Source organism: Siphateles boraxobius, unplaced genomic scaffold (assembly GCF_051911475.1).
Source record: "Siphateles boraxobius isolate OS27281-9 unplaced genomic scaffold, OSU_SipBor_1 5, whole genome shotgun sequence".
In the NCBI taxonomy this organism is placed as follows: domain Eukaryota; kingdom Metazoa; phylum Chordata; class Actinopteri; order Cypriniformes; family Leuciscidae; genus Siphateles; species Siphateles boraxobius.
In genome coordinates this window covers 1,371,388-1,396,098 of record NW_027509141.1, presented here as the reverse complement: position 1 = coordinate 1,396,098, position 24,711 = coordinate 1,371,388, and the positions used below count along the sequence as shown (strand labels likewise).

Sequence of the window (24,711 nt, the reverse complement as noted above, 5' to 3'; positions counted from 1 at the left end):
AAGAAGTTAAAGCCGGAGCAAGAACAATCTTTGCTTAGTTTTGTTGGTGACAATGATGTTGTATGAGCATCGTATGCGCATGACATACGTCACGACCAAACGTTAGCGATTGGTTATGGCAGATCCAGAGTGACTCTGGGCAGATGCAATAGTTTTAGACTTCAATAGAGTACCCGCCTACAAGGAAGTTAACGCTTGTCAATGGAGTGGAGCCAGACTATATGTACAAATGAAATGTACGAGAGTCTGGTGGGACCAGGCTACATTACTTCTTCATACAACAGCAATCTCCACTTTAAGGAGGAGTTCACCCAAATCTAGACATTCAAAAAGTCACCCTAATGTCGTTCCAAATCAAACAAGTGATTTTACTGAACATAAGTACTACTTGTGTAAACAATAAAAAAGTATATTGAATAAACCATTAATAAGATCCTGGTTGATGAATGATGATCTTCCAGCTCTGTTTCAGCTTCGCCATTCTGTGACGCATAATAAATCAAGACCTTTCAATCTGAGCGATCAAACCAATCCAAGCACACTCCAGCTGTAAAACAGTGTCCGATTGGTCACTACACATCGTCCCTACCCATTATACCTGAGATCCAGATTCCATTGATTGAACTTTCAAATGACGGTGGAAAACTCTGCGTCATGATCTAGACTCAAACAGAGCACTTCTAATATGTCAGCAAATTTAAAAGCACTTGTTGAGTGTTGGTCATAATCCTTATATTCACTGTTAAGCCAAGCTTCTAAGCTTTAAAACGACACCTTTGATTATGCTGGTAAACCTACTTCATATTTAAGAGGTTAAGGCTAACGATTAACTGATTAATTGATCATTCATTTTAAAGTCCCCCAGTGGTGAAAATCAAGCTTTTAAGTTGTTTATATGTCTATGTCGTGTTTTTAATGTGCTTTAAGACAAACCATGAGTAAATCCATAAAAGAGTATTTTCTCTTTAAAACTGCAGTGAGCCGAAGACAATCTCAAAAGCGCGGTTTGAAATCGTTGGCGTTTCTGATGTCACAAACTACCAATCAGATCAACGTGTGATCGTCAACGAGTGGATCTCTGAGCTGCTGTGAGTGAGTGAAGGCGGGGCTCATTTGCATATTCATAAAACCGTGTATACTAATTGAGGCAAGGTGTAGAGTTACATTCAAGCTATTTTTTTTTAGGGAAAAAACGTTTAAATTGGTCATTTTGATGATCAAAGAAGAGTTTTAAGGGATACAACTATTGACTACAGGGGGACTTTAACAACGATCGATTATGGGAATTTATGTAAATTGACATCCCTAACTTTAAAGACTGTTGGTAGACAAACAGTCTGGTATTGTATGTTCTCAATATCTTTGTAACGGTCACCAGCTGGAGTGCCCTTGAGAGCCACCAGAGGGCTCCACATCAGACTATTGTCATTCCCTCACAAACTACATTTCCCATAACTCACTGCCCGGACTCATCATCCCTGATTGCATCCACCTGTCTCTCATTACCTTGTCAGTCTCAGCCTATTTAAACCATGTACACTCATTCATTCCCTGCAAAGTCTTGTATGTTGTTGCGCTGCATTTCTCTGGTTCCATGTATTTTGGTTTTTAGACTCTCTGCCTGCCTTTGGATTACCCGTTTGCCTTGTTCCCAACCTTGTGTGTTTTGTTTGTTTGGACTGCCTACCTGTGTTTTGACCTGTTGCCTGTACATTGGATTACGTGTCTGGATTGCCCCATTATTAAAAGCTGCATTTGGATCTCAACCTTCTTGTCTCAGAGCAGTTCGTAACAATCTTACAGGTCACATTCTGATTCACTGAAAGAAATCTGTCACTCGTTCAGGAATCAGATTACACTACAATGTACTTCTCTGAGAAAAAAGAAGACTATTTATGCTACAATAGTTACTTAGAATCAAGACTTAAAAACGTATTAAGTAAATACTGATGTTAATAAGATCAAGTTGTATCTGTAGAAAGGCACTTATGTCTCATAGAATCACACCTAGAGTACAGCATGAATTAGAATTCAGTAACAATAATTTAGCACCTGACGTGACATGGATTTATAGAGAAGGCTTTCTAAAATCACTTAAATGAGAAAATCAGTAGAGTCGAGTGGCTCATGAACACACTCACTAAAAATAATTCACAACAGAGAGGCTCTTCTGCTTCAAATCAAACTGAAGAAAACTCAGGCTCTCTGCCGGCATGGCAACCATGACCGGGAAAATGAACAATTGGATGAAGTTATTTACAGCACCTCTCCCACGTCCATCAGAAAAACCAATGAAAAGCGCCAGTCAGCCATACTGAACAGCTATTTGTGCGAGACGACAATCGCCATGTGTCTGTACATGTAAGAATACAGGGAACAAGGGTCAGACCTCTGAGGATCAGAAAAATCAATGTAGCTTGTGATCATAACGTCTCAGGCTGGACTAGTTCTCCACTGGATTTCCAGGGTTGTCACAGCCTCCGCCTCGTACACCAATCACTCGCTGATCCTTATCGGCGACGAAGACCAAAATTCTGCTTCAAGAAATGTCTTTTGCTCTGTTGGCTTGAGTTTGTTCTGTATTCTTCCTCAGTGCTTCAGTGGACTGCATCTTCATGGCGGATTGTCTGCTGAATCTGTTTTTGTCATTAGAGTGACTGCAGAATGTGGGCAGGCTTTCAACACTGCTCACCTCAAAGACATCCACTGTGCTTCCAACTCTCTCTCCAGTCCTCTTTTTTTTAATAAAGAGTGTCTTTTTTTCCTAACGGCCCCTCACAGATTCTGCAGAAAGGCTTAAAAGTTTGAAAGCCACCCACTCGGTTCAGTATTTAGGGCAGAGCGAATCGAAGGAGATATTAAGGGCTACAAATGGGAGTAGTGGAGCGCGAGCGATGCCACCTGCCCGTGGAGCGCCATTGTCCTCAGCCCAGCGTAACAGCCTGGATAGACACTGTTTGAAGTGCGAGAAAATAAAGCCAGAGTTCAGGAAACTCTTAGGGGACTTTAAACCATGGCAGAAGCTTTCAGAAACTATGACATAATATGAGGTCCTGTGAGAATGAAGCATCAGTGCTCGATGGCTGGTGTAGTGGTTACAACCTCTGGATTATAATCGTAAGGTTCAAACTCCCCAAGGGGCGATCCATAAATTATTACCATTTAGCCACAAAGGGCTTAACCTGGGTTTCTCGCGGGGGAATAAGTGTGCTAGAAATATTTTGCATGAAGCTAAATCACCTCATTAGCAGTGACAGGCAAGTTGATAAAAAAAATCTAGCTAGCTAAGCTACACTCTAGAAATAGCTCAGCTAATTGAAAGAAGCTACAGTTTAGAGAGAAAAAATAGTTACACTACCAACAATCTGGCAGCTTGCCACATTAAAGCTCATGATATTTTCATGATAAAAATTAGTAAGGTAATTTATTCACATCCCTGTTTGTTAAAAATACCCAAAATAGACAATATCATATCATATATCATAATCATACATCACATATCATATCATACATCAAATTAGGGGTGGAACGGTACATGTATTCGTATTGAACCAAAACGGTATGGGCGTCACGATTCGGTGCACGAATTTACACGGAAAATACACGCCATAAAAATAAATAAAACTCGCGTGCAAATGAATGAATGTAATGCGGAACTACTGTTAAATACGCAGGTTCTTTAGGGACACCTAATCTGTAGCCCCGCTTTAGCTCTGAAGCTCTGATTGGTGCCTATGTAGCCGAGCTCTGCCTATGTATGCAGTTTTTTGTCAGGTCGACGGTCCAGTCAGTGAGAGAGTCAGAGATAACAGCACTAAGGACGAGTATGGCGAGTGGTGGCGACCCACAAGAGTTAGAGGACCCGCCGGCCTCTTTAAGAACGCAAGTTTGGGAAGACTTCGGTTTCCCAGTTAGTTACAGTAGTACAGGCGAGAGAGTGGTGGATAAGACGAGGACTGTGTGACGGCGTTCTTCAGCAGTTGTTGGGTATGTGAGTGGAAATACATCTAACATGCTAATGCATATCCGACGCCATCACCCAGATGTGTCAATCACTGGAACGAGACAAAAAAACTGTCCAACCACTCCCCACTACAGAAATATGGACTATGGGACAGTTTATGTTCACCACAGCAAGCCATGGTATAAATAGATTTAACTGTATGTAATGCTAAAAAAATTCACTCCTTAATCTTTATTCTGAAGCTGCAAATTTGCCAGTTGACAAAGGTATGCCTGCACTTAAAAGCAAGAATACTTTCTTTTATCTTTTGTGGGGGAAGATCTCGCCTAAGTAGAATTTTTTTGTTTGTTATTATTCTATGTAATTTGCACTGTCATAAATAAGACATGCTGTATTTTCAGTTTTATAGCTGATTGTCTTATTTTGTTTACAAGTTACAGATTGTAGTCTGGAGTCTGGAGATGATGATGGGTACTCATTGTTTACTGTTTATATCTTACTTTACACACTTCAGGCTGTTGCAACAGCTCAGGGGAGAGACTGTATTACACTAGGTGGTACAGCCTGAGACATGCACAATAAAAAAAATTGCCTTCTGCATATTTTTTTTGCCTTTCCCTCCATTGCACCAAACTCTTACCGAACCGTGATGTCTGAACCGAGGTATGAACCGAAAACAGTGACTTCTGTGTACCGTTCCACCCCTACATCAAATTATATCATAATATATCATATAATATCATATCATATATCATATATCATATATCATATATCATATATCACATCATATTGTTTGTAACACAAAACAATTCCAAAACACTTCTGGAGATGTTTTTTAATTATATTTTTAATTATATTGATGTATATGGAGCCCCTAAAGGGACATGGTGGTGGTAAAAAAAATCTAAGATGGGAGGAAAAATAATAGCTCAATGCTTTTGCAATCTCTCGCAAATGTTTTGCGTCCCCTTTAGAAACTCAGAAAGCTCCGTAGATAAATGATAAAATATAATATATTTATTATATTTGAATTATACACAAAACAAGGTAAAACATATGCAGTATATTATATTATATTATATTATATTATATTATATTATATTGCTGCTTATGTCTCAGTATAAGTCAACTGCATCATCTGATTTAGTCAAGTGAGTGAGTCTTTTATGCTGGAACCAATCCAATATAAACTCAAACTAATATCCAGAGACTGATTCAGACTGGTTTGCCTGATCCATTGAAAATAACTGATTCAAAAGAGTCATTCATTCTCAAATTGGACATTGCTTGTTCTGATTCTAAATAGCCAACAGAGAATACTGAACAAATAGGGTTTCACGATGCATCCTCACTACTTAATCAATACAATTGCTTTGCTACTGGAAAACTACATGCCTATTGCTTTAATTAGTAAGTTAATTAGCATCCCACTGGTCTCACTCACTCACAGTACCAAATGGCATTCTCAGACACATTTACAGCATCTTGGTGACATAACTGGATCCTTTTCAACCCTAAAATTACAAATATGTAATCCTATTGCCTTAATGCTCATTCTCCATGTTCAGCTCCATCTCACTCCGGTCTATAACTTCTTTTCAAGTGCTCAAATCACCTGTACATGCGCTGTTATCCACGCACAAGTACTTATGAACAAAATTGCATCACGCAGAAGAGGAACGCAGGCAAGGAAAGTATACTTTCAGCTATATGGATTTCAAGCGAAGGCCAATGAAGCAGTTATGTGTTGCTTTAGATGACAGCATATCTCTTTCATCAGATCTGAGAAATAAAACAGGTTTTTGCCGTTTCCATTGTCGATAGCACTTGAAAAGTCTTGAACCGCTTGTGGTGTAATCTTCCTTCCGCCTTATGCGGCTACAGTAATCCCAGCCTTATCTCGCCCGCCCCGAACAAGAGAAAAATACGTCACATGGGTTTTTCTCTGACAGGTTTCTGATGCCTTATCATTGTGACAGGGATTTTAATGAGAGAACCGGTAATTGCTCTAAAATCACAGTAATTACATGCAAAAGACAGGCCGTAATTTTTATTTTCCCCAGAATCCAGAGAAGAAGAGTGAATCACCATATCTGTGAGGTTTGAAGAGCAGACGGGAGGGGGGAATGGTTTTGAGAGATCTGTCCCCAGGTACACGCTGACATTTCACACTGACGCTTATCTGTATTGTGATTGGCTGCTGGAAACGATCAATCAAAAAACATCACGCCTCCCACAATGCTCAGAGAATATGAAAGCGGAGGGAATTCTTTGCATATTGAACCCGTATTGCACATATGTTGGCGTTTATCTCTTGAACGGCATGGGTAATAAACCTGGTACGATCTCTGGTGGCTAGTGAGTCTTATATGCTAGTGAATCTTGCACTTTACAGATAAAGTATTTACAAAATCATAAAGGAACAATGCAAGGGAGCTACAACCTGAAAAACATCCCAGCATTCCTCTCGTCTCTCAAAAGTCTCCCAAAAGCAACACAAACACCAGTTTAAACTATGCGCCACATCCCTTTCAAGCTTTTTTTTTTTAAAGATGTTGAATAATTTAATGCTCGCGATTAAAATCAAGACATGTCTAGTTACAGTACTGTAGGTATAAAGACAGTCTTCATAAGCAAGCACTCTTATCACACAATTATCTGGATTGTATAATGAGCACAAAGTGTTAAACAGGCACCAATTAGAGATTTGGATGTGTTATAAGAGGAGGGTTTGTGTGTTTTACATTAGGCCTACTATTCAAGAAACCAAACGAGTTCTTGAATGTTGCATGAATACAAATAATTGGCATACTGATAACAGTCTCCTGTTTGCACAGGAATTGCTTGAAGGAGTTAGTCGCTGTCATATTATGTCCAAAGTCATCATGATGAGATGCACAGAACGAACACATGTCATTGATAATAAAAGAGCTTAAATTGAAAGAGCGCCGTGTGATCCAAACTCCAACACAGAGTTTCCATTTACCTTACAAATCGCATAGCCGTCACACGGCCATTCAGATGTAATGGAGTCTATTTGGCTGGACCTTTGAATGCAAACTTGTTGAAATCCATTATAGATTTCATCTACTGATCCTTCTGTTTGTCACTCTATGACAACAGCTCTCGGTCGGGCTCTATATATGTGACTGGAATGCCAAATGAGGTCTCTAGGGTAAATGAAGCTCCTGTTTCATGGAACCGATGGAATCACGTTTATGTCGATCCCCACCTCCTGATCTAGAGCCCGAGGTCATGCTACCCCATTACCACATTCTACAATCCAGTAATTAATTATTACTTTTTAAATAATGGATCAGCTGGTCATTGGCACAAAATAAATATGTATTATATTACATATACATGTGTGCATACATATCTAATCATAATAAGCTGTATTAAGTATGTTGACAGTGGATATAATGTTTTTTATCAAATGTTAGAAATACATGCAGGGAAAAGATAAATGTTCCACAGGTCCAGGCAGACATAAATCAGCATGTACAAATGACTTCTTTCTTTTCCTTTATCTGCAAGTAACTTCAAATCAAGACAAATCGTCCTGGCACAAAAATAATTGCACTTATCCATTCCACAGTGATTCATTTTCATTTAAAAGCAATTAATTATCTCTTAGGAATCCGCCTCGTGTATCATCAGTTTTGTACGATTGAAATTCAGATTTCATTTTTAAATAATGTCTTTAAGCTTATATTCAATCAGTGAACAAAAGACTGCCACTTCCAGCACACCAATATGAATATTCATACGTGTGAATCAATGACTGGGAAATACCTGGTGATCGAATCAGTCACCGTAACACAGCTGATCAGTTTTCTCTTATATTGCATGTTGAGCTGTTATCAGGGTAAATCGACAACATTTTATATGAGACTTGCAAATCAGTAGATTGGGAGGACATTTACTACTAAATTTTACAATTAAAATCACATCTTAAAGAAGGTAGTGTTGACTTTACACAACTAAAATTGTAAAACATTAAGATAATCTTTTATTGCATGAAGCAATTAATAGAATCTTAATCACAAATTTATGAAATACTCCAGATTATTACACAGTAAGACTAGGAATCCAAAAGAGGTTTGTGAGGATATAAGGGAAGGACTGCATTGCACAGTGATATTTTCCATGCGTCTTCCTGAAAGTTTCTGTATGTATTGAAAATGAGGATCTTTCTAAGAAGCTGCTGGGATCATGTCTGCTCCTCCTTCAAAACCTCATGAAGGTCCACCAAACTTATTTCAACCTCCTGCTCAGGCAGCTCTTTTAAAAATTAGGGACAATCAGTTAAAAATACAAATCCAGATACGTTCATGCAATTACTACCCAAAACAAAAAAACAGGTTGTCAGGTTGATTGGGACACTTTCTCAAGTCATTTCGATATCAAAAATGGTTCCTATCACCCTGAATTCACCCTATATGCAGCATCAAAGACAGGTAAAGCAGAATACAGATGTAACCCTAGGCTTCTCTCTGCATTCCTGAGAGAGTGTTTTCAATCAATAAATGCAGCTATACAGCTGCTGTTCAACATATAGAGTCTGTGACAATATCGAGCAGAGAATAATGAACATGAGCAAACAGAGAACATCATGCATTCATCACAGATGTTACATCTCGACACATACGCAGTCATACGTATTCCGGCCAAAATAACTCCTAAACACATGCATAAATCCATATAATGACCTTGTGTTTGTGAGAGTAAGAGAAATCAGTGAGAATGTAGAATACACAATATTCGTATATCAGCTCTCTGCATAATTATTCAACTGTTGTAACACTTTAAACAAGAATCATTATTATTGATCCTTAGAGGTAACTGTCCCCACCCCACCCATAAACAAAAGTTCCTGATTCACAAAAATTAAAAAATCCCTAGTCGATTAGATTTAACGCTTTCTTTCAGTGTTAAAAACACATGCTTCTTTCTTCATGCTTTATCACGTGCAACATCTGTTCAGTACCATTCCCAAACAACCGAATGATAGTTTCGGATAACTTCTCTCGCTATAAACGTCGTTGATATATTCTAAAAGATGTTTTATTCTAGCAGAGGCGTATGTGGTGATGCACGCGCGCTTCCCCCTCCAGCAGCGCGAGCTGTCACTCACACCGGACTCCGGGTTTCTTACCTGCACGAAACTGTGATCTCCACTTTGGTGGCGGGGATGTTCCCCGTTAACGGGTCGAACTCGTAGACCGAAGCCATGTCCTCCAGTTTGTCCATGATGTCTCCCTCCATGAGCTCGCGCGGCTCGGGGCAGTTCCACGGCTCGCGCAGCCTGGCCCCGCGGAGGCTGTCACGGTCCCGCTCGGACCAAGCTGGAGTTAACAAGGCCAGGGTATTAATGAAGAGCCCCCCTACAACTCAAGAAACTTGAACGGGGTTGTTAAAGTCGGGGGGGAAGTCGCTTAAAACTGTGCTGGAGAATCTGGTGGTCAGCTGGCGTTCATCAGCAGAGAGAGGGAAAGATCTCCTCTGCACATCAAGTGCTCTACATGTGCGCTGCGCTCGTGAAGAGCATCCAGCCAGCGCGCGCTCCAGCCCTACCCTACTATCTGTTCAACACGCGCATGCGCACTGATGCTCTCTCCGGTGGGCTACTCTCAACACTGGAGTCTGCTTATAGCGGCTTGAATTACACGTCAATGAAAGGCGAATCACAATTATATTGGGCCAAAATCTATTATATACGTTAAATGCAATAAGACACGGACGGGAGTTTGTGTTATTACTGATTTTACCATGTGTAAGGAGAGTTCTTTGTCACTAGGGTTAATAAAGACTTAATTTAATATATATTTCTATTATGCATAATGTTTTATAAAATAGCAGCAATAGCTAAAAAAAAACTAAAAAAACACCAACGTTCAATAAATCATTACTGTCATTTTAAAATAAATAAATAAATGATATAAATACATTATTTGGAGTAGTAAAGTTGCTATAAGGTTGCTATAGCAACTTCGCACATTAACACTGGATTCAACTGGTGTGTGTGTGTGTGTGTGTGTGTGTGTGTGTGTGTGTGTGTGTGTGTGTGTGTGTGTGTGTGTGTGTGTGTGTGTGTTTCAAATAAAAGATGTCTTGTATCATAAAATTATGAACTTTTGCTTAAAAACAATGAAAAAGGCCTAATTCACAATCTTTGTACACTCAAAAAGAGAGAGGGAGTTTTATGAGCAAACAACTCAATTTGATACTTTTGATATTTGTTTCAGTATTAATATATAATGTGGCACAAGATAAGTGATACTACCTCACAAAAGAGCAAGGCTATCTGGACAAGTGATCTAGTGAGATTTCAGCAATCATGAAGTGTACCTTTAAGAGAATCTTAACTTGAAGAAAAGTGCAGAATGTCACTCCAAATGCAAATTATTGGATGGTACCAGTTTCTTGGAGTAGAAATCAAAGGAAGAAAGGAGTGGATAGTGGAAATTATCTTTGAAGTCACAAAATTATGGAAGAATAAATAGAATTTTCTACTGAAACAAATATCAAGTTGAGTTGTTTGCTCATAAAGCTCTCTCTATCTCTCTCTCTCTCTCTCTGTTCCTCTCTCTTATAAATATCAAGGTTTGGAAAACAGTTCTAGAAAATTCCTGAAAGTACTAAACAGTTCTAGGAAGTGTTACTTACTTATAAGCAGTGACATTTGTTATAGGGTTGTTCCTTTTTTCTTTTTTTTTACTTAGAGGAATTAGGACCCTTTTCAATGTTTTTAAGCAAAAGTTCATCGGTTTATGATACAGGAAATCTTTTCTTTGGCAAGTAGTCAAAGTTATAACTCTAGTGTGCACACACATCATCTCATCAGAAACTGAGTTAGAACAATCAAAGGTTGTAGTTTTTTTTTTTTTTTTTTTTTTTGCTGTCTCAAACTTGGATATAATGTTCCCATATCTATCTGCTATAAAGTATTTTTATTTTATTTATTTATTTATTTATTTTCAAGGATAGCCCCTTGAGATGAACCATCTCATTTTCGAGGGGGTCCCTTCTTTACAACAAACAAGATCATACTATTTACAAAGTAAATAGTAAAGTAAATATAAAACTATAATGTTAAAACTTAAACTGTTAATTAAAGAAGAGAACCTGTTGATGTATATGAGACCCGTTTTGTCATTTAACAACCATTAATCAAATCAAAATGAAATGATATACATAAAATTTATAAACTTCCTTTCCTCCAAACTGGCTATTGTCATGTAATCCTTTATACAAAGGTATACTACTTTAAATATGATCCATTGCTTTAACCTCAAGAGGGTGGCGGTCATATATGATTGTTTTTTCTTCCCTGTAGCTAATTTGTAATTGGTTAAACTAACTGCATTTGTGTTACACCTCGCCTCATCCCCCTCTACGTTATTATTCAGTGCCAATTAACAATCTAATGCAAGGCCTCCACTAAGGATTCTGTGATAAAGCTGATAAAGTTCCTCTGTAATATTTACCAAAATCTTCTATTGCAGAGGACAGATATGTAATTCTCAAAAAATGCATTTATTATAGGTAAAAAAGTAATAATAAATACATAAAATAAGAGAGAGAGAGAGAGAGAGACTGGGAAGGATTGAGTTCAGCACCACTACATGTGGACAGCTCCCAAGAGCCAAAGTAAACAAGTTCAGCATGTTTCCCAAACGGCAGACTTGTTGAATAGCAGCTCAACCACAGAAAAGCCAGCCATTATTTGCAAAGACTTTCCCTGTTGCCTAAAAGCTGAGTTCAGTGTTTATTTAAAAATCATGTGCAAAAAAAATTAATGGTGTATGAAATGGGGACAGTAAAAGAAAACATCATGCTATTAACATACCTTTTCTTTTATATTACGGAAAAGCAGTGCACATTGTTATTTTTTCCAGGGAGTTTGACTGCAGCAGACCTTTTCAGAACCAAAAAAAAAAACATTTCCAAGAAACGCCAGAGCACAGAACAAAAGTACTAACACGGTAAATTCACACAAAGTCACAGTTCCTCGTAGCTGCATTTTTTCTCCCTCAGGATGCGGGTCTATTAAAAGTGAACTCGATTGTTTTCCTCCATTTTCCTTAAACAGTTTAAAGGTGCATTGTGTAATATTTAAGATGATCTGTTGACAGAAATGCAATATCATACATAACTATGTTTTCAGTGGTGTATAACCTTACATAATGAACCGTTATGTTTTTATAACCTTAGAATGAGCCATTTCTATCTACATGTACCGCGGGTCCCCTTACATTGAAACGCCATTTTGCGTCGACATTTTTCTACAGTATCCCTAAACAAATAAACTACTACATAGCGCATTTCGTCACTATGTTGTTCTTCGTGCAAAGAAGCTAGCTAAAGTCAGCGAATAAAACACTGACACAATGATGAACAAGTTACAACAATATTCGCAATAACATAATTTTACTGAATAATTAGGTAAACATAATTTCTTCATTTATTTTTGTAAATAAACCTCATTGCTGAACTGGCTACTCTCTGCTGTCTCAGACGATGACATCTTTTCCTGTCGGCCACCGTAATTTCTGTTGGTTGCAGTTCACAACGTCACCACTAGATGCTGCTAGAATTTACACACTGTACCTTTAAGTAGAATGGTCTAAGCTCTGGAGCCACTTTGGAAATCAATGGGCACGGAAACAGCCTCACGCTGGCACCGAGACCACCCTCACCATGAGTCACGAGTGTAAAGGCAGTGTTAAAGCAAGTGGGCATTGGGATGGGCGTGTGGGTGGACGTGAGGACGTGCAGATGTGCTCCTAGTTTTGAGGTCTAATTGAGCCTCATGCGGTGCCTTCAACACCACACCAATGAGAAGAACCGCTGCCAGTATTCAACTTTGACCTTGTGACAAATATGAATTAACACCCAGTGCCAAAAAGCTACAGTAGGTGATCTGATGGCGATGCCAGGGAGAGGATGGGATGCAAAACTGGATCTCCGCACTGGAAAACCGGGACCAGATGGGAAGGCAAAGCTGCCACATAGAACAAAGACAGGAAAGAAGAATGTTTTCCATAATGTCAGCCAAACTGCACCATTCACTGTGATTTGGGGCTTTAATTACTATGTTTCTTCCACATTGCGTCAACGGGGCCAGAAATAGGCCTGTTTGAGTGCAATTAAACAGAGGGAATTGAAGGGGTAAGGTCCAAATGAAGACCCTTGCGAAGTCTTGATGAGATGATTAATACGGGTGCAAAAAGGTCTGGGGGGTCAAATACAGACAGGCTTATACTTCCCATCCTGCTCGGCATCTGAGACAGAATTTGTGTGAAGTCACATCTATTGTGGCGCCATCTTTTAAATAGAAGTCTAAGGCCTTGTCCACACTAATACGTTTTCGTTTGAAAACGCATCTTTTTCTCTCCGTTTTGGCCTTCCGTCCACTCTGAGACGCAGAGTAGTGTGGACTGTCAAAACGGAGGTATTTAAAAATTATGACGTAAGTTTAGTAATGTGACGCATATTGTACCAATTAGATATTCATGTTTATACCGGTATTGTGCCTGTTATGTGCTATTAGCTTCCACACAGTTGCTAAAATATGTTACTTTGCACACTCTTCATATCACATCCTGCAAAGATGACGGAAAATTCACTCGCATTTGCGTTTTAGACCAAACATATAATGGTGACTGAGAGCGACCTGGACGCATCAGTGAATGGTGAAAAATGATCCTGTCAGAAGAATTGCACGATAACTTTATTATTTTATTTTGAATTTATGGTTTTCAGGCGTATTCCAGAAGTTTCTCATCCACACCGAAACTTCGTAAAACGCCTGAAAACGCTAGGGTTTTTAAACGGAGAGCGTTTTTGAACGAAAACGCCGTTTTCAAATGTATCTGGATTAATGCAGGCGTAGCCTAAGACAATAGCCTACGCTCATAAATAAATCACATCTCCACCACCAACAGTGAGTTTTGCATCCCACCAGTGTTTTTTTTTTTTCAGTCCCTGGCAAAGGATAGAGGTGGCGGAGGACTTTTTCAAAGCAGGCCGTTCCTACAGCTAATCTCTGCCAAGCACAGTGCACTAGACTAATCCAGGCATGTGTTGGAAGCTGGGACTCTCGGCTTCTCCTTTCATGTGTTTGATGCTAATACTAGCAGCCCTGCAGGCGTCTGTTGGCTCCTTCTCAAACTCCATTAGAGAGTAAAGGTCACTCTCTGGAGGCTTCCTGATGTCGGGAGAGGAACTTGCACTTCGCTCTTTGATAACATGTTATCTCGGCAAGAAGGTAATGTTTTACCTCAGTTGCCGGATGAAAGGTCGATAGGAAGTGCAGTGGTTATACAGAGTCCCCCAGTAGCTGTGACACATTCATATGTTGGCACCATGGTGGAGCTAGCGTTTTACCCAGCCGTGGCGCTCATCTATTTCTTCGGCGTGTTACAGGCAAACAAGGATGGCCGTGTGAATCTGCCCGACAGCGCTTCGGTGAACGTCTTCTGCCTGTTCGTGCTCATTCAGCCGCTGTGTTTGATCATAGGTGGATACACTGGCATGGCAACGTACTTGATTTCTGCATTCATCTCCTACAACGTTCTTCCCTGGAAAAAGCCGCCCTCTGCTCAGCAGGAGGATACGGAGAAAAAGAAGAAAAAGAAGACTAAGACTAATTAAGACGCTCTTAATTAAGACTTCAAACAACAGCTTTGCGTAGGAAGGAACAAAGTGCAAATGCAAAGCCGTGTGAAAGATCTCATGCCTTTCAAAGATCGCTGCACTTTTGATGAAGGGGATGATGGTTAATTTGATATAAAGAAAAGGCTTTGAATTCCTTGCATGTGTACCAGGAAGTCAGATTTTTTCTCACTCCCTAAAACTGTGAAGTTTAACATTTGGTCTAAAAACATTTGAAAAGCAGAATGTCTCCTTTACTCAGGGAGAAACAGGAAGAAGGTTTACAGATGTACAGCCATGAGTGCCGGTTGGTGTTTGTCTTGTTGATCGACAGCAGTGGATCGATGGACTGGCTGTCTCTTTAAATGCCACTTTCACAATGTAGTAAAGACTCTCTCCAACACAGTTTAAAGAGGCTATAATCTGGAACACACTGATGACTTTGATTTCTGGTCAAACTGCAAATATTTTTTTCCATATCTGTCCTTGTACCTTCTTGTATATCCCTTATATAATATATTTTCGATCATGAACATTTTACTGCCTGTACAATTCATAAATATCATTTTTTTTTTTTAATTTATCATTGTCGATGAATCTGAATCTATGAATGTGCCAGAAAATTACACTGATCTGACAGGGAATGTACAATGCATTAACAAGATGAATTTACAAAAGTTATAAAAAAGTACATAATATATATATTATGTAATATTATGTATAAATATATAATGTTTTACAAAATTAAAGTTCAACTTTCAAGCTTCAACTGTATATTGTTTGTATAATGCTCAAACAAAGACAAGTGTGCATACAGGTGTTGGACAATGAAACTGAAACACGTGCTTTTAGACCACAGTATTTTATTAGTATGGGTAAAGGCCTCCTTTTACGGCCAATACAGCATCATGACAGATACAAGTCCTTCACAGTGGTCAGAGGGATTTTGAGTCATTCCTCTTATAGAACATTGTCCAGGTCACTATGTGATGCTAGTGAAGGTCAACGTTTTCTGATTCGCTCCTCCAAAATACCCCAAAGTGGCTCAATAATATTGAGATCTGGTGAATGTGTAGGCCATGGGAGATTCAGCTTCACTTATATATGTTCATCAAACCATTTTGTCACCATCTTGCTGTGTGTATTGATGCATTATCATGCTGACACACGGAAGCCCCTTCAGGGTAAAATGTTTGAAACTTTAAGGGCCCTATTTTAAGGATCTAAGCGCATGGTCTAATGCTCCGGTGCACTTAGGGTCATGTCCGAATCCACTTTTGCTAGTTTAACGACTGCGAAAAATGGTCGGCACTCCCGGCGCATGGTCCAAAAGGGTCGTCTCTATCCTCGCAAATGCATTTGCTATTTAAACAACGTGGCGCAGGACCAGAAAATGAAATCTACGTTGGGCTAAAAATAGCAAAAAAACTTGTGTCGCGCCTGACGACGTATTGCACCGGTGTATGATAGGGCTAGGTGCACATGGTCCTCTAGAATAGTTCCGTAGTCTTTGGCAGTGACGCACCTATCAAACACAGTCGGGAATTCAATTCAACTCAATTCAAATTTATTTGTATAGCGCTTTTCACAATGCATATTGTTTCAAAGCAGCTTAACAGAAAGTGCATTTCAGAAATGTACATAGAAAAATACATTTAGTTAATCATATATTAATTTAGGGCATAACATATCGCTGGCGTTGAGTCGTCTCTTCACAGGCGTCGAGTCGTCTCTTCACAGGTGTTGGGTCATCTCATCGCAGGTGTTGGGGCATCTGAAGTCTCCGTGAGAGGCTGGATACAAACTGGAGCTGACGAACGCTATTTACCTCGGGACTACCGTCCCGAGATAACAACAGAAAAGCAGATGGGAAATAAGAAGAAGTAAACCAAAAGGTAATAAAGTTCTTGGGAAGTTTAGAAATATCTTCCACACTGGAGGGTGTGTCTTTGATTTAACACCTTCTGACCATTTGACTGAATGCTAATTTTCCACTGCTAGCAAATGGTGACTTACAGGTAAATTTCCACTGTGGATGATGTTTAGATTTGAAATGAGGTCTTGGTATATAATGAAACGCAACAAGAGCTCGGGGCTCTTTTTCTGTATCCAGATCAGCCCGTGAGGTCGAGAGCCGAGTCTCTCTGCCTCACGTATTTCTTGTCGGGTATTTTCCTCTTTGTTCTAGAGCATTTGATGTTTTGCATTGATTACCTTTGAATTGATTATGGAATTGTAATGATACATTTACATGACATATTAAATTGTGATATTTGATTATTCTAATTGACTTTGACATTATTTTCATTCAAGAGGTTAAAGGAATAGTAAAACATTCGCTCAAATTTAATGATGCATAGATATCATTAAAACCTTTTTCATTTATGGAGTATTTTCAAAATACATAGGAGAAAATGTATTGCATTTAACCAAAAATACTTTGCCGCGAGAAAAGACAGTAACACGCAGAGACCTTCCGTGCTGATCGGATGCCGGACCTTAGGCCGATCGAGCGCGACTTAACAAAACCAACATTTGGCATTGGCACAAGTGACCACACATTTGGCTATAGGTGCACGCTTAACTCTGCAGTGAGTTTGCCAGCTCTGGTTTTATGTACACATTGGATATAATCCGAGTAAGTACCTGGGCAATCCTTTCAGACAGCTTCCTCTTGTGTCGACAGTTACTCCTGTTGGATGTGGTCCGTCCTGTGTGATGGTATGCCGATATTACGCTGGATCAGTTCTTGATAGACCAGAAAGATGTGCTGTCCTGGTCACAGATGAGCCAGCGAGACGTACACCAGCGATTTGTCATCTTTTAAACTCTGATATACTGCATCTCCCATTATGTTGTGTGAACTGCAATATTTGATGTCCAGCTGTGCTATTGCTCTGCTAATTTAACCTTCACACTCTGCCTCACACTCTGATGGAATGTAAAAATCAGGAAGATTTTATAATAGTATAAAAAATATGGAATTATGGAAAATATTAGAAAACATGAAATAATTAGATTTACATTTATTCATTTAGCAGACGCATTTATCCAAAGCAACTTACAATCGAGGAATATAGGAAGTTCCTATAAAGAGGCAATAAACACGAGATGTGAAGGTCATACAAAGTTTCAGCCATCGTTCAAGATAGTACAAGCTAAGGTATAGTGAAATAGATGTAGTTCCCCTTCGAGGGAACTCGCACTGCGTCGTCGTGACGACACGATGGGGAATGCCCCAGCGTAGCGTATCTGAAACATGAATGAAATCTGTCCAATCCTGATTGGTGCTGCGTCATGAGGTAGTAGATGACGGCATACCCGGAAAATACAAAGGGACGCCGGCAGACACACACATTAGCTTTTTTGCTCTTAAGCAAAAGCGCTCTGTGTGAATTGTCTGTCTATTTATTGTTGTCTGTCCTAAGTTACACAAGCAATATGGCAAGCGAGCAGTTTAGAGCGTGTGTTCATCCGTGTCCACGTTATCTATCGGGCACGGACACACACCAGCTCTATGTATATTGCCTTAGTGCGCAGCACGCTAGGGCGGCTCTCGAGGGAGCCGCGTGCAGCGAATGTGATAAGCTGCTGCTCAGGGTGTTGCGCTCACGGCTGGCCGTGTTTGATGAGCACGGCAGGGCTCGCGAGCCCCACGGTTCTGGGCCCGCTGTTGCTGAGGCATCGCGCCGCCGCAGATCGTGGGGCTCGCAGATGGATCTCTCAGGGGGACACGGGACTGCTACGGCATCTTCCCGGTCCTCGTCTGAGGATTCAGAGGTTCTCCCGCCCCGTGCGGAAGCCCGCGAGGCAGAGGACCCGATGTTTCAGTTATCTGGCTCTGAGTCAGATGATTTAAACATCGAGGCAGGTGATGTGGACATTGATCAGCCACTTCACGCGCCCGCTCAAGAGGAGCTAGTGGAGGTTTTGACCCGCACTGTGGCCAAACTAAGAATTGATTGGCCACAAGAAGAATTGCAGATCCAGCCACCAAGCAAACTGGATGAGAGATTTTTTAAGCGCCGGTCTCAACCTCCACGCCGGGGCCTTCCGTTTTTCCCTGACTTGCACAATGAGTTGTGCAAGTCATGGGTGAAACCGTATTCAGCCAGGCTCTCCAACCCCCCAGTACTTGATTTCGCTAACGTGTTGAGCCGGCTGAGCTTGGTTATGGGACAATGCCTCGGGTAGAGGAAGCTCTCGCAAGCTATCTTTCTCCCGAGGCCGCATCGTCCCTTAAGGCCTCGGTACTGCCCTACATCCGGGCTGGTGGGCAGGGCTTATATGGCGGCTGGGCGGGCTGGTAGCTGCTTGCACACCATGGCGGTGTTGCAGGCCTACCAGGCCGACCTCATCAAGGAGCTTGATGAGGGTGAGGGTCCCTCTCCTAGGGATTTCACAGAATTGAGGAAGGCCACTGACTTGTCTCTCCGCATCACCAAGGAGACGGCCCGTGCCATTGGCCGCTCCACGGCTGGTTTGGTGTGTGTGGAAAGGCATTTATGGTTAAATTTGTCGGGGATGAAGGAGAGAGAAAAACATTTTCTCCTAGACTCCCCGATTTCACCGTCTGGCCTCTTTGGCGGCGTGGTTGATACCGGCGTCGAGAGGTTTCAGGAGGTTAAAAAACAGTCGGCGGCCTTCCAGCAATACCTCCCTCGCCGTTCTGGCTCCTTGGGGAAGGCTGCCTCTAAAGGGCCGCCTGCCGGCTCCTCGCACCGACAGGTGCAAAAAGAGAGTGTCGCCTCCCGCGCCCCTCCCGAGCGAGCTTGGCAAAGGAGGCGGCGCTCTCACGGTAAGCCTTCCGAGCCTAAGGTCGATCTGAGAACCGTCCTTCAGGCAAGAAGGCTTCCTCCAAGCGGACCTTGTTGCGGCCGTACCGCTGAGAGAACCCCCCCCCCCCGATCGAGGTCGCCCCCATCCCGGAGCTCTCGGGAAATCAGTGCTGTGTTTCCGCCGTCCAGTACGCTTCGGACCTCACTGTTTTCCCGCATACGCACGCCGCTCCAGCCACCTCTAGCAGAGTATGTGAGCGGAGTGGAGTGGGAGCGGAGCGAGGAGTGGAGCGATGTGATTTTAAATGGAGCTCGGAGCGGATTTTTTAAAAGTCGGAGGGTCGTGGTTTTCACTCGCTCCGAGAGCGCTCCACTACCGCTCCATCACGAGTACAATTCATGCCAACGGCTCATTATAGAACTGCATTTTTAGAAAGGATTCACACGTTAAACACATTACGCTATGATAGGCTACAGATGGATCACTCAAATCAGAAAAAAATTTGAAGGTTATGATGACGTCGATGGACATAAGTGACTGCGGGAGGTTCTCAAGCCTACTGAAAATGATCGGGCAACACGATCTCATGGAAGTTGCTTATCTATAGCACGAATTATATTTCTCGTGCCATTTATACGCCAAAAAATAGTTTTTGCGTGCAAATGAAACACACTAAACCCATTGGTTAGGATTAGGGATGTGAAGTGCGTGAACGCCATAAAGTGTGTATCATATGCACGCGAAAACTGCTTATCATAGGCTATGCAAGCAAAAACTATTTTTGTAAATGGTACAAGAAATAAAATTTGTGCTATAGATACGCACTTTCATGAGATCGGGCTTGATCGGGTGAAAGCACATTTTAAACAGGTAACACACGCAATCGCTTTCTCACTAATACATTGCATTCAAACAAATGTAATCTTACAGTGCTGTCGGTAGCCTATTTGATTTCGAATGAGCAGAAATCTGTAAGAAATGTAGCGACCCGTAGAGATAAAATAACTGATGAAAACTTAGTTATTTTCCTCTTTCCAAACAAAATGTGCTTTGCAAAAAGTAGCAATGATATTTAACTTTTAACTCTGATATCCATGTAATAAGCATAGTATGGCATAGGAAAAGTTTGCACACTATCCAATAAACCACATTGAAACTATTCTCCTAATGTTGTTTTTCATGTATTTTTATTTAATATGCCTATATATTATGATGAGGAGAAATTTTGTGAGATTTCAAAGCATACTTAAATACTTTATTCGCAATTTCCTCGGGGAGCGATGACGGAGCGGTGTTTCTTATATCAGTGAGCGAGGAGTGGAGCGGGAGCGGTAAATGGTGAACCCGGAGTGGAGCTGGAGCGGAGTGATTATTAAATGCTTGGAGCGCGGAGGGAAAATTGTTGCCGCTCCACTCCGCTCACATACTCTGACCTCTAGTAAGCCCTGTGGCTGGGCAGCGAACGCGTCCGCACACCGAAAATCGTTCTCGACTGCTCCCTGCCGGTCAGCCGCTTCAGGGGGTCGGGAACGAGTCTCGGTTAACACCCGAGGCCAGCCTCGAGAGGCTGGTTCCCTTAGTAGATTATCTCGGCACATGGTCATGCTTCCGAATATATCTGCGTGGGCACTGCGTACTGTAGAGCTGGGTTACAGACTGCAGTTCAGCTCCCCTCCCCCGAAGTTCAACGGGGTGGTCTGGACTGTGGTCGACCCAGAGCAGGTTCGGGTTATGGAACAGGAAGTGCAATCCCTGTTGGTCAAGGAGGCCATAGAATATGTTCCTCTGCCAGACAAGGAGTCCGGGTTCTACAGCCGGTACTTCATAGTTCCCAAGAAGGATGGGGGGTTGCGTCCAATAATAGATCTCAGGCACTTGAATCGGTCTCTGAGGAGATTCAGGTTCAAGATGCTCACAATCCCAGCCATCGTGAGTCAGATCCAGTTCGAGGACTGGTTCATCACGATAGACCTGAAGGACGCATACTTCCACATTTCAATCCTTCCATGTCACAGGAAGTTCCTGAGGTTCGCTTTCGGGGGCGAAGCGTTCCAATATCGGGTTCTTTTCCTCTTGCATGGATGCAGCTCTAGCACCCCTGAGGCTCGAGGGCGTCAGGGTTCTCAATTACATCGACGACTGGCTGATTCTGGCCCATTCGCGAGAGCTGGCGATTCGGCATCGAGATGTCGTCCTCGCCCACATCCAGAGTCTGGGGTTGAGACTCAACACAAAAAAGAGTGTGTTGACACCCTCCCAGAGGACTACGTTCCTGGGAGTTGTATGGGATTCCACGACGATGCGGGCACAGACGTCTTCATACTGGCGATGGTCTCCGGAGTAAAGCTAGGCCAGAACCTCATTGTGAAGCAGTTTCAGAGACTGCTGGGGCTCATGGCAGCAGCTTCCAACATCATACATTTTGGCCTGCAACACATGAGACCCCTACAGTGGTGGTTGAGAGCTAAGGGGTTTTCCCTGAGGGGAAATCCGTTCCGTATGATCAGGGTAGCGCGCAGATGCCTTCGTTCCTTTGTTATATGGAGGAAACCTTGGTTCCTGTCCCAGGGACCGGTGCTGGGAGCATCATGTTGCCGGAAAAGATGCCTCTCTCACTGGTTGGGGTGCGGTCATGGACGGCCGCTTTGCGAGAGGTCTGTGGGAGATCCCGCATTTTTCCTGGCACATCAATTGCCTGGAAATGCTGGTGGTCTACAAAAGCTCTGAGGAGTTTTTTCCCGGACCTCCGCGGCCACCATGTACTGATACACTCAGACAACACTTCTGTAGTCGCGTATCTGAATCATCAGGGGGGTCTGAGGTCGCGCCCTCTATGCAGACTGGCACACCAGATCCTTCTGTGGTCCCAGGGGAAACTGTCGTCTCTCTGAGCGATGTATGTCCCCGGGATCCAAAATCAGGGAGCAGACATCCTGTCGAGGCAGGGGCTGAGGCCCGGAGAGTGGCGACTCCATCCCGAGGTGGTGGAGGCCATGTGCGTGAGATTTGGCCCAGTGGAAGTGGATCTGTTCGCGTCTCAAGAGACGTCCCACTGTCCACTGTGGTTCTCTCTCAGGTATCCAGCTCCGCTGGGGCTGAACGCTATGACACAGACATGGCCGAGGCTGCGTCTGTACACATTTCCCCCGATCGCTCTGCTCCCGGGAGTCTTGGAGCGGGTCCGCCGGGAAGGGATCAGCCTACTTTTAATAGCACCCCGCTGGCCGACCCGGATATGGTTCTCGGACATTGTAGCACTGCTAGATGGCCTCCCGTGGCAGGTTCCTCTGAGGAGGGATCTGCTGTCTCAGACAGGGGGCACAATATTTCAGCCCCGGCCAGAGCTGTGGAACCTCTGGGTCTGGCCCCTGAGGGGGCTCGGTACCTAGAGGCTGGCCTGTCAGAAGATGTTGTCGAGACCCTACTCAGCTCCAGGGCTCCTTCCACCAGGAGACTGTACAGCCTAAAGTGGAATGCGTTTTCCACTTGGTGTAGAGAGCGTGAGGTGGACCCAGTTTACTGCCCAGTGGCTTCAGTGCTGGAGTTCCTCCAAGATCGTTTCTCTGCCGGTCTTACCGTGTCCACACTTAAGGTGTATGTGGCTGCCATTGCGGATTTCCACTCGCCTATAGGTGCTGGGCCTTTGGGAAAGCACCATATGGTTGTACGTTTCCTCCGTGGGGCTCGGAGGATGAGGCCTGCGGCTCACTCCAGAGTTCCAACTTGGGACCTGACGGTGGTTCTTGATGGGTTGGCTGAGGCCCCCTTTGAACCACTGGAGTCGGCTGAGGCAAAGAACCTGACCTTCAAGGTGGCCTTTCTCCTTGCCATCACCTCTCTGAGGAGAGTTGGGGATCTCCAGGCCTTGGCTATAACGCCAACTTGCCTGGAGTTTGCCCCTGGTGGTGTTAAGGCCATCTTACATCCTAGGCCGGGCTATGTGTCCAAGGTGCCGTCTAGTGCGGCACGGTCAGTGGTTCTTCAGGTCTTACATCCTCCACCTCATGGGACGGCGGAAGAGGGGAGACTTCACCTGCTCTGCCCAGTCAGACCCCTAAGAGTTTATTTGGAGAAATCTTCTCAGTGGAGGAAGTCAGACCAGTTGTTGGTGTGCTTCTGTTCACCCAAGAAAGGGCTGCCTGCATCTAAACAGACTGTGAGTAATTGGATTGTCCAGGCTATAGCCACGGCTTATCAGGTGCGCAATTTGCCTTCACCTATGGCCGTGAGGGCGCATTCCACCAGGAGCATGGCCTCCTCGGTGGCCCTCCTTTCTGGCGTCTCGCTTCAGGAGATCTGCAAGGCGGCCGGGTGCGCCACCCCGCACACCTTCATACGTTTTTACAGTCTGCAACTCCCCTTGACGCCTGGCGCCAGAGTGCTCGGCACACAGCGTATTTGCGACATGACAATACTAGAATTGAAGCCTCGTCTTCTTTCTTTGCGTATGCCTTTGGCCTTTGGAGGGGTATTATGCTAATATCTCATAGTGTGACGTGGACGTTTGTGGAAGTAATATCTGGACTTCAATCAAGGCGTTTTAGACAGGTCTGGATCAGTGTTCTTGGTTATCGTTTTTTGGGAAACTCTCCCACGGTTTCACAGACAAGACTTAAGCTAGTCTAAATGCATGTTTGAGCTGTTTTAACTGAAAGCAGCTTGCACTTATATATCTTAAAATATTTCAGTGTCATTGTTTTCTCTCAAGATGCACATCAGTAATGAATTGTAAATTAACTGAATGAACCAGTAAATTTTTTTATGACTTGTATTTATAAAAGCTACTTAAATGTCCTAATTAAACTAAACCTAATCCTGGCTTAAGGTTTGCCTGTCTGTGAAACCAGGCATAAGAGCTTTGTAACTTTGCACAATCAGATGTAGTACACACTAAAGGAAAAGGAAAACATTAAAAAGCATCATGATGTTTTTGATTTAGACTGCATGTAACACTGCTTTATCAGATTTGTATACAACATGTTTTCCAGCTGAAGCGCTCTTTTAAAGACATCTTGGAGATGTAGGTGCCTAGAAAATGGCCCAACCCTGAAGAAGTTAAAATAAACATGTAATAATTTAAATTGTTTTATTATAGTAATATTCATATTATAAAAGTGTAAATGTTGGCCCATATTGATAGGATAGTATCTTGCAGTTGATGGAAATTTGTGGGATGCACATCCAGGGCACGAAGCTCCCGTTCCCCCACATCCCAAAGATGCTCTATTGGGTTGAGATCTGGTGACTGTGGGGGCCATTTTAGTACAGTGAACTCATTGTCATGTTCAAGAAACCAATTTGAAATGATT

The 24,711-nt window shown here is 42.5% G+C and overlaps 2 protein-coding genes across 3 annotated transcripts in view; both read right to left on the bottom strand.

Moving 5' to 3' along the window:
* The window catches only part of cpne5b (copine Vb), a 216,653-nt gene extending 207,140 nt beyond the window's left edge, over window positions 1-9,513 (bottom strand). Inside the window, exon 1 of one of the 2 annotated variants that reach the window (XM_077204388.1) lies at window positions 9,123-9,513. In XM_077204388.1, the coding sequence (XP_077060503.1) occupies window positions 9,123-9,232 (110 nt within the window). In that variant the 5' untranslated portion in view covers window positions 9,233-9,513. The remainder of the gene's footprint in view (window positions 1-9,122) is intronic. The other variant, XM_077204387.1, reaches the window with a different exon arrangement.
* srpk1b (SRSF protein kinase 1b) overlaps window positions 1-24,711 on the bottom strand; it is a 272,032-nt gene that overhangs the window by 48,946 nt on the left and 198,375 nt on the right. The gene's annotated exons all lie outside the window — the stretch shown is intronic.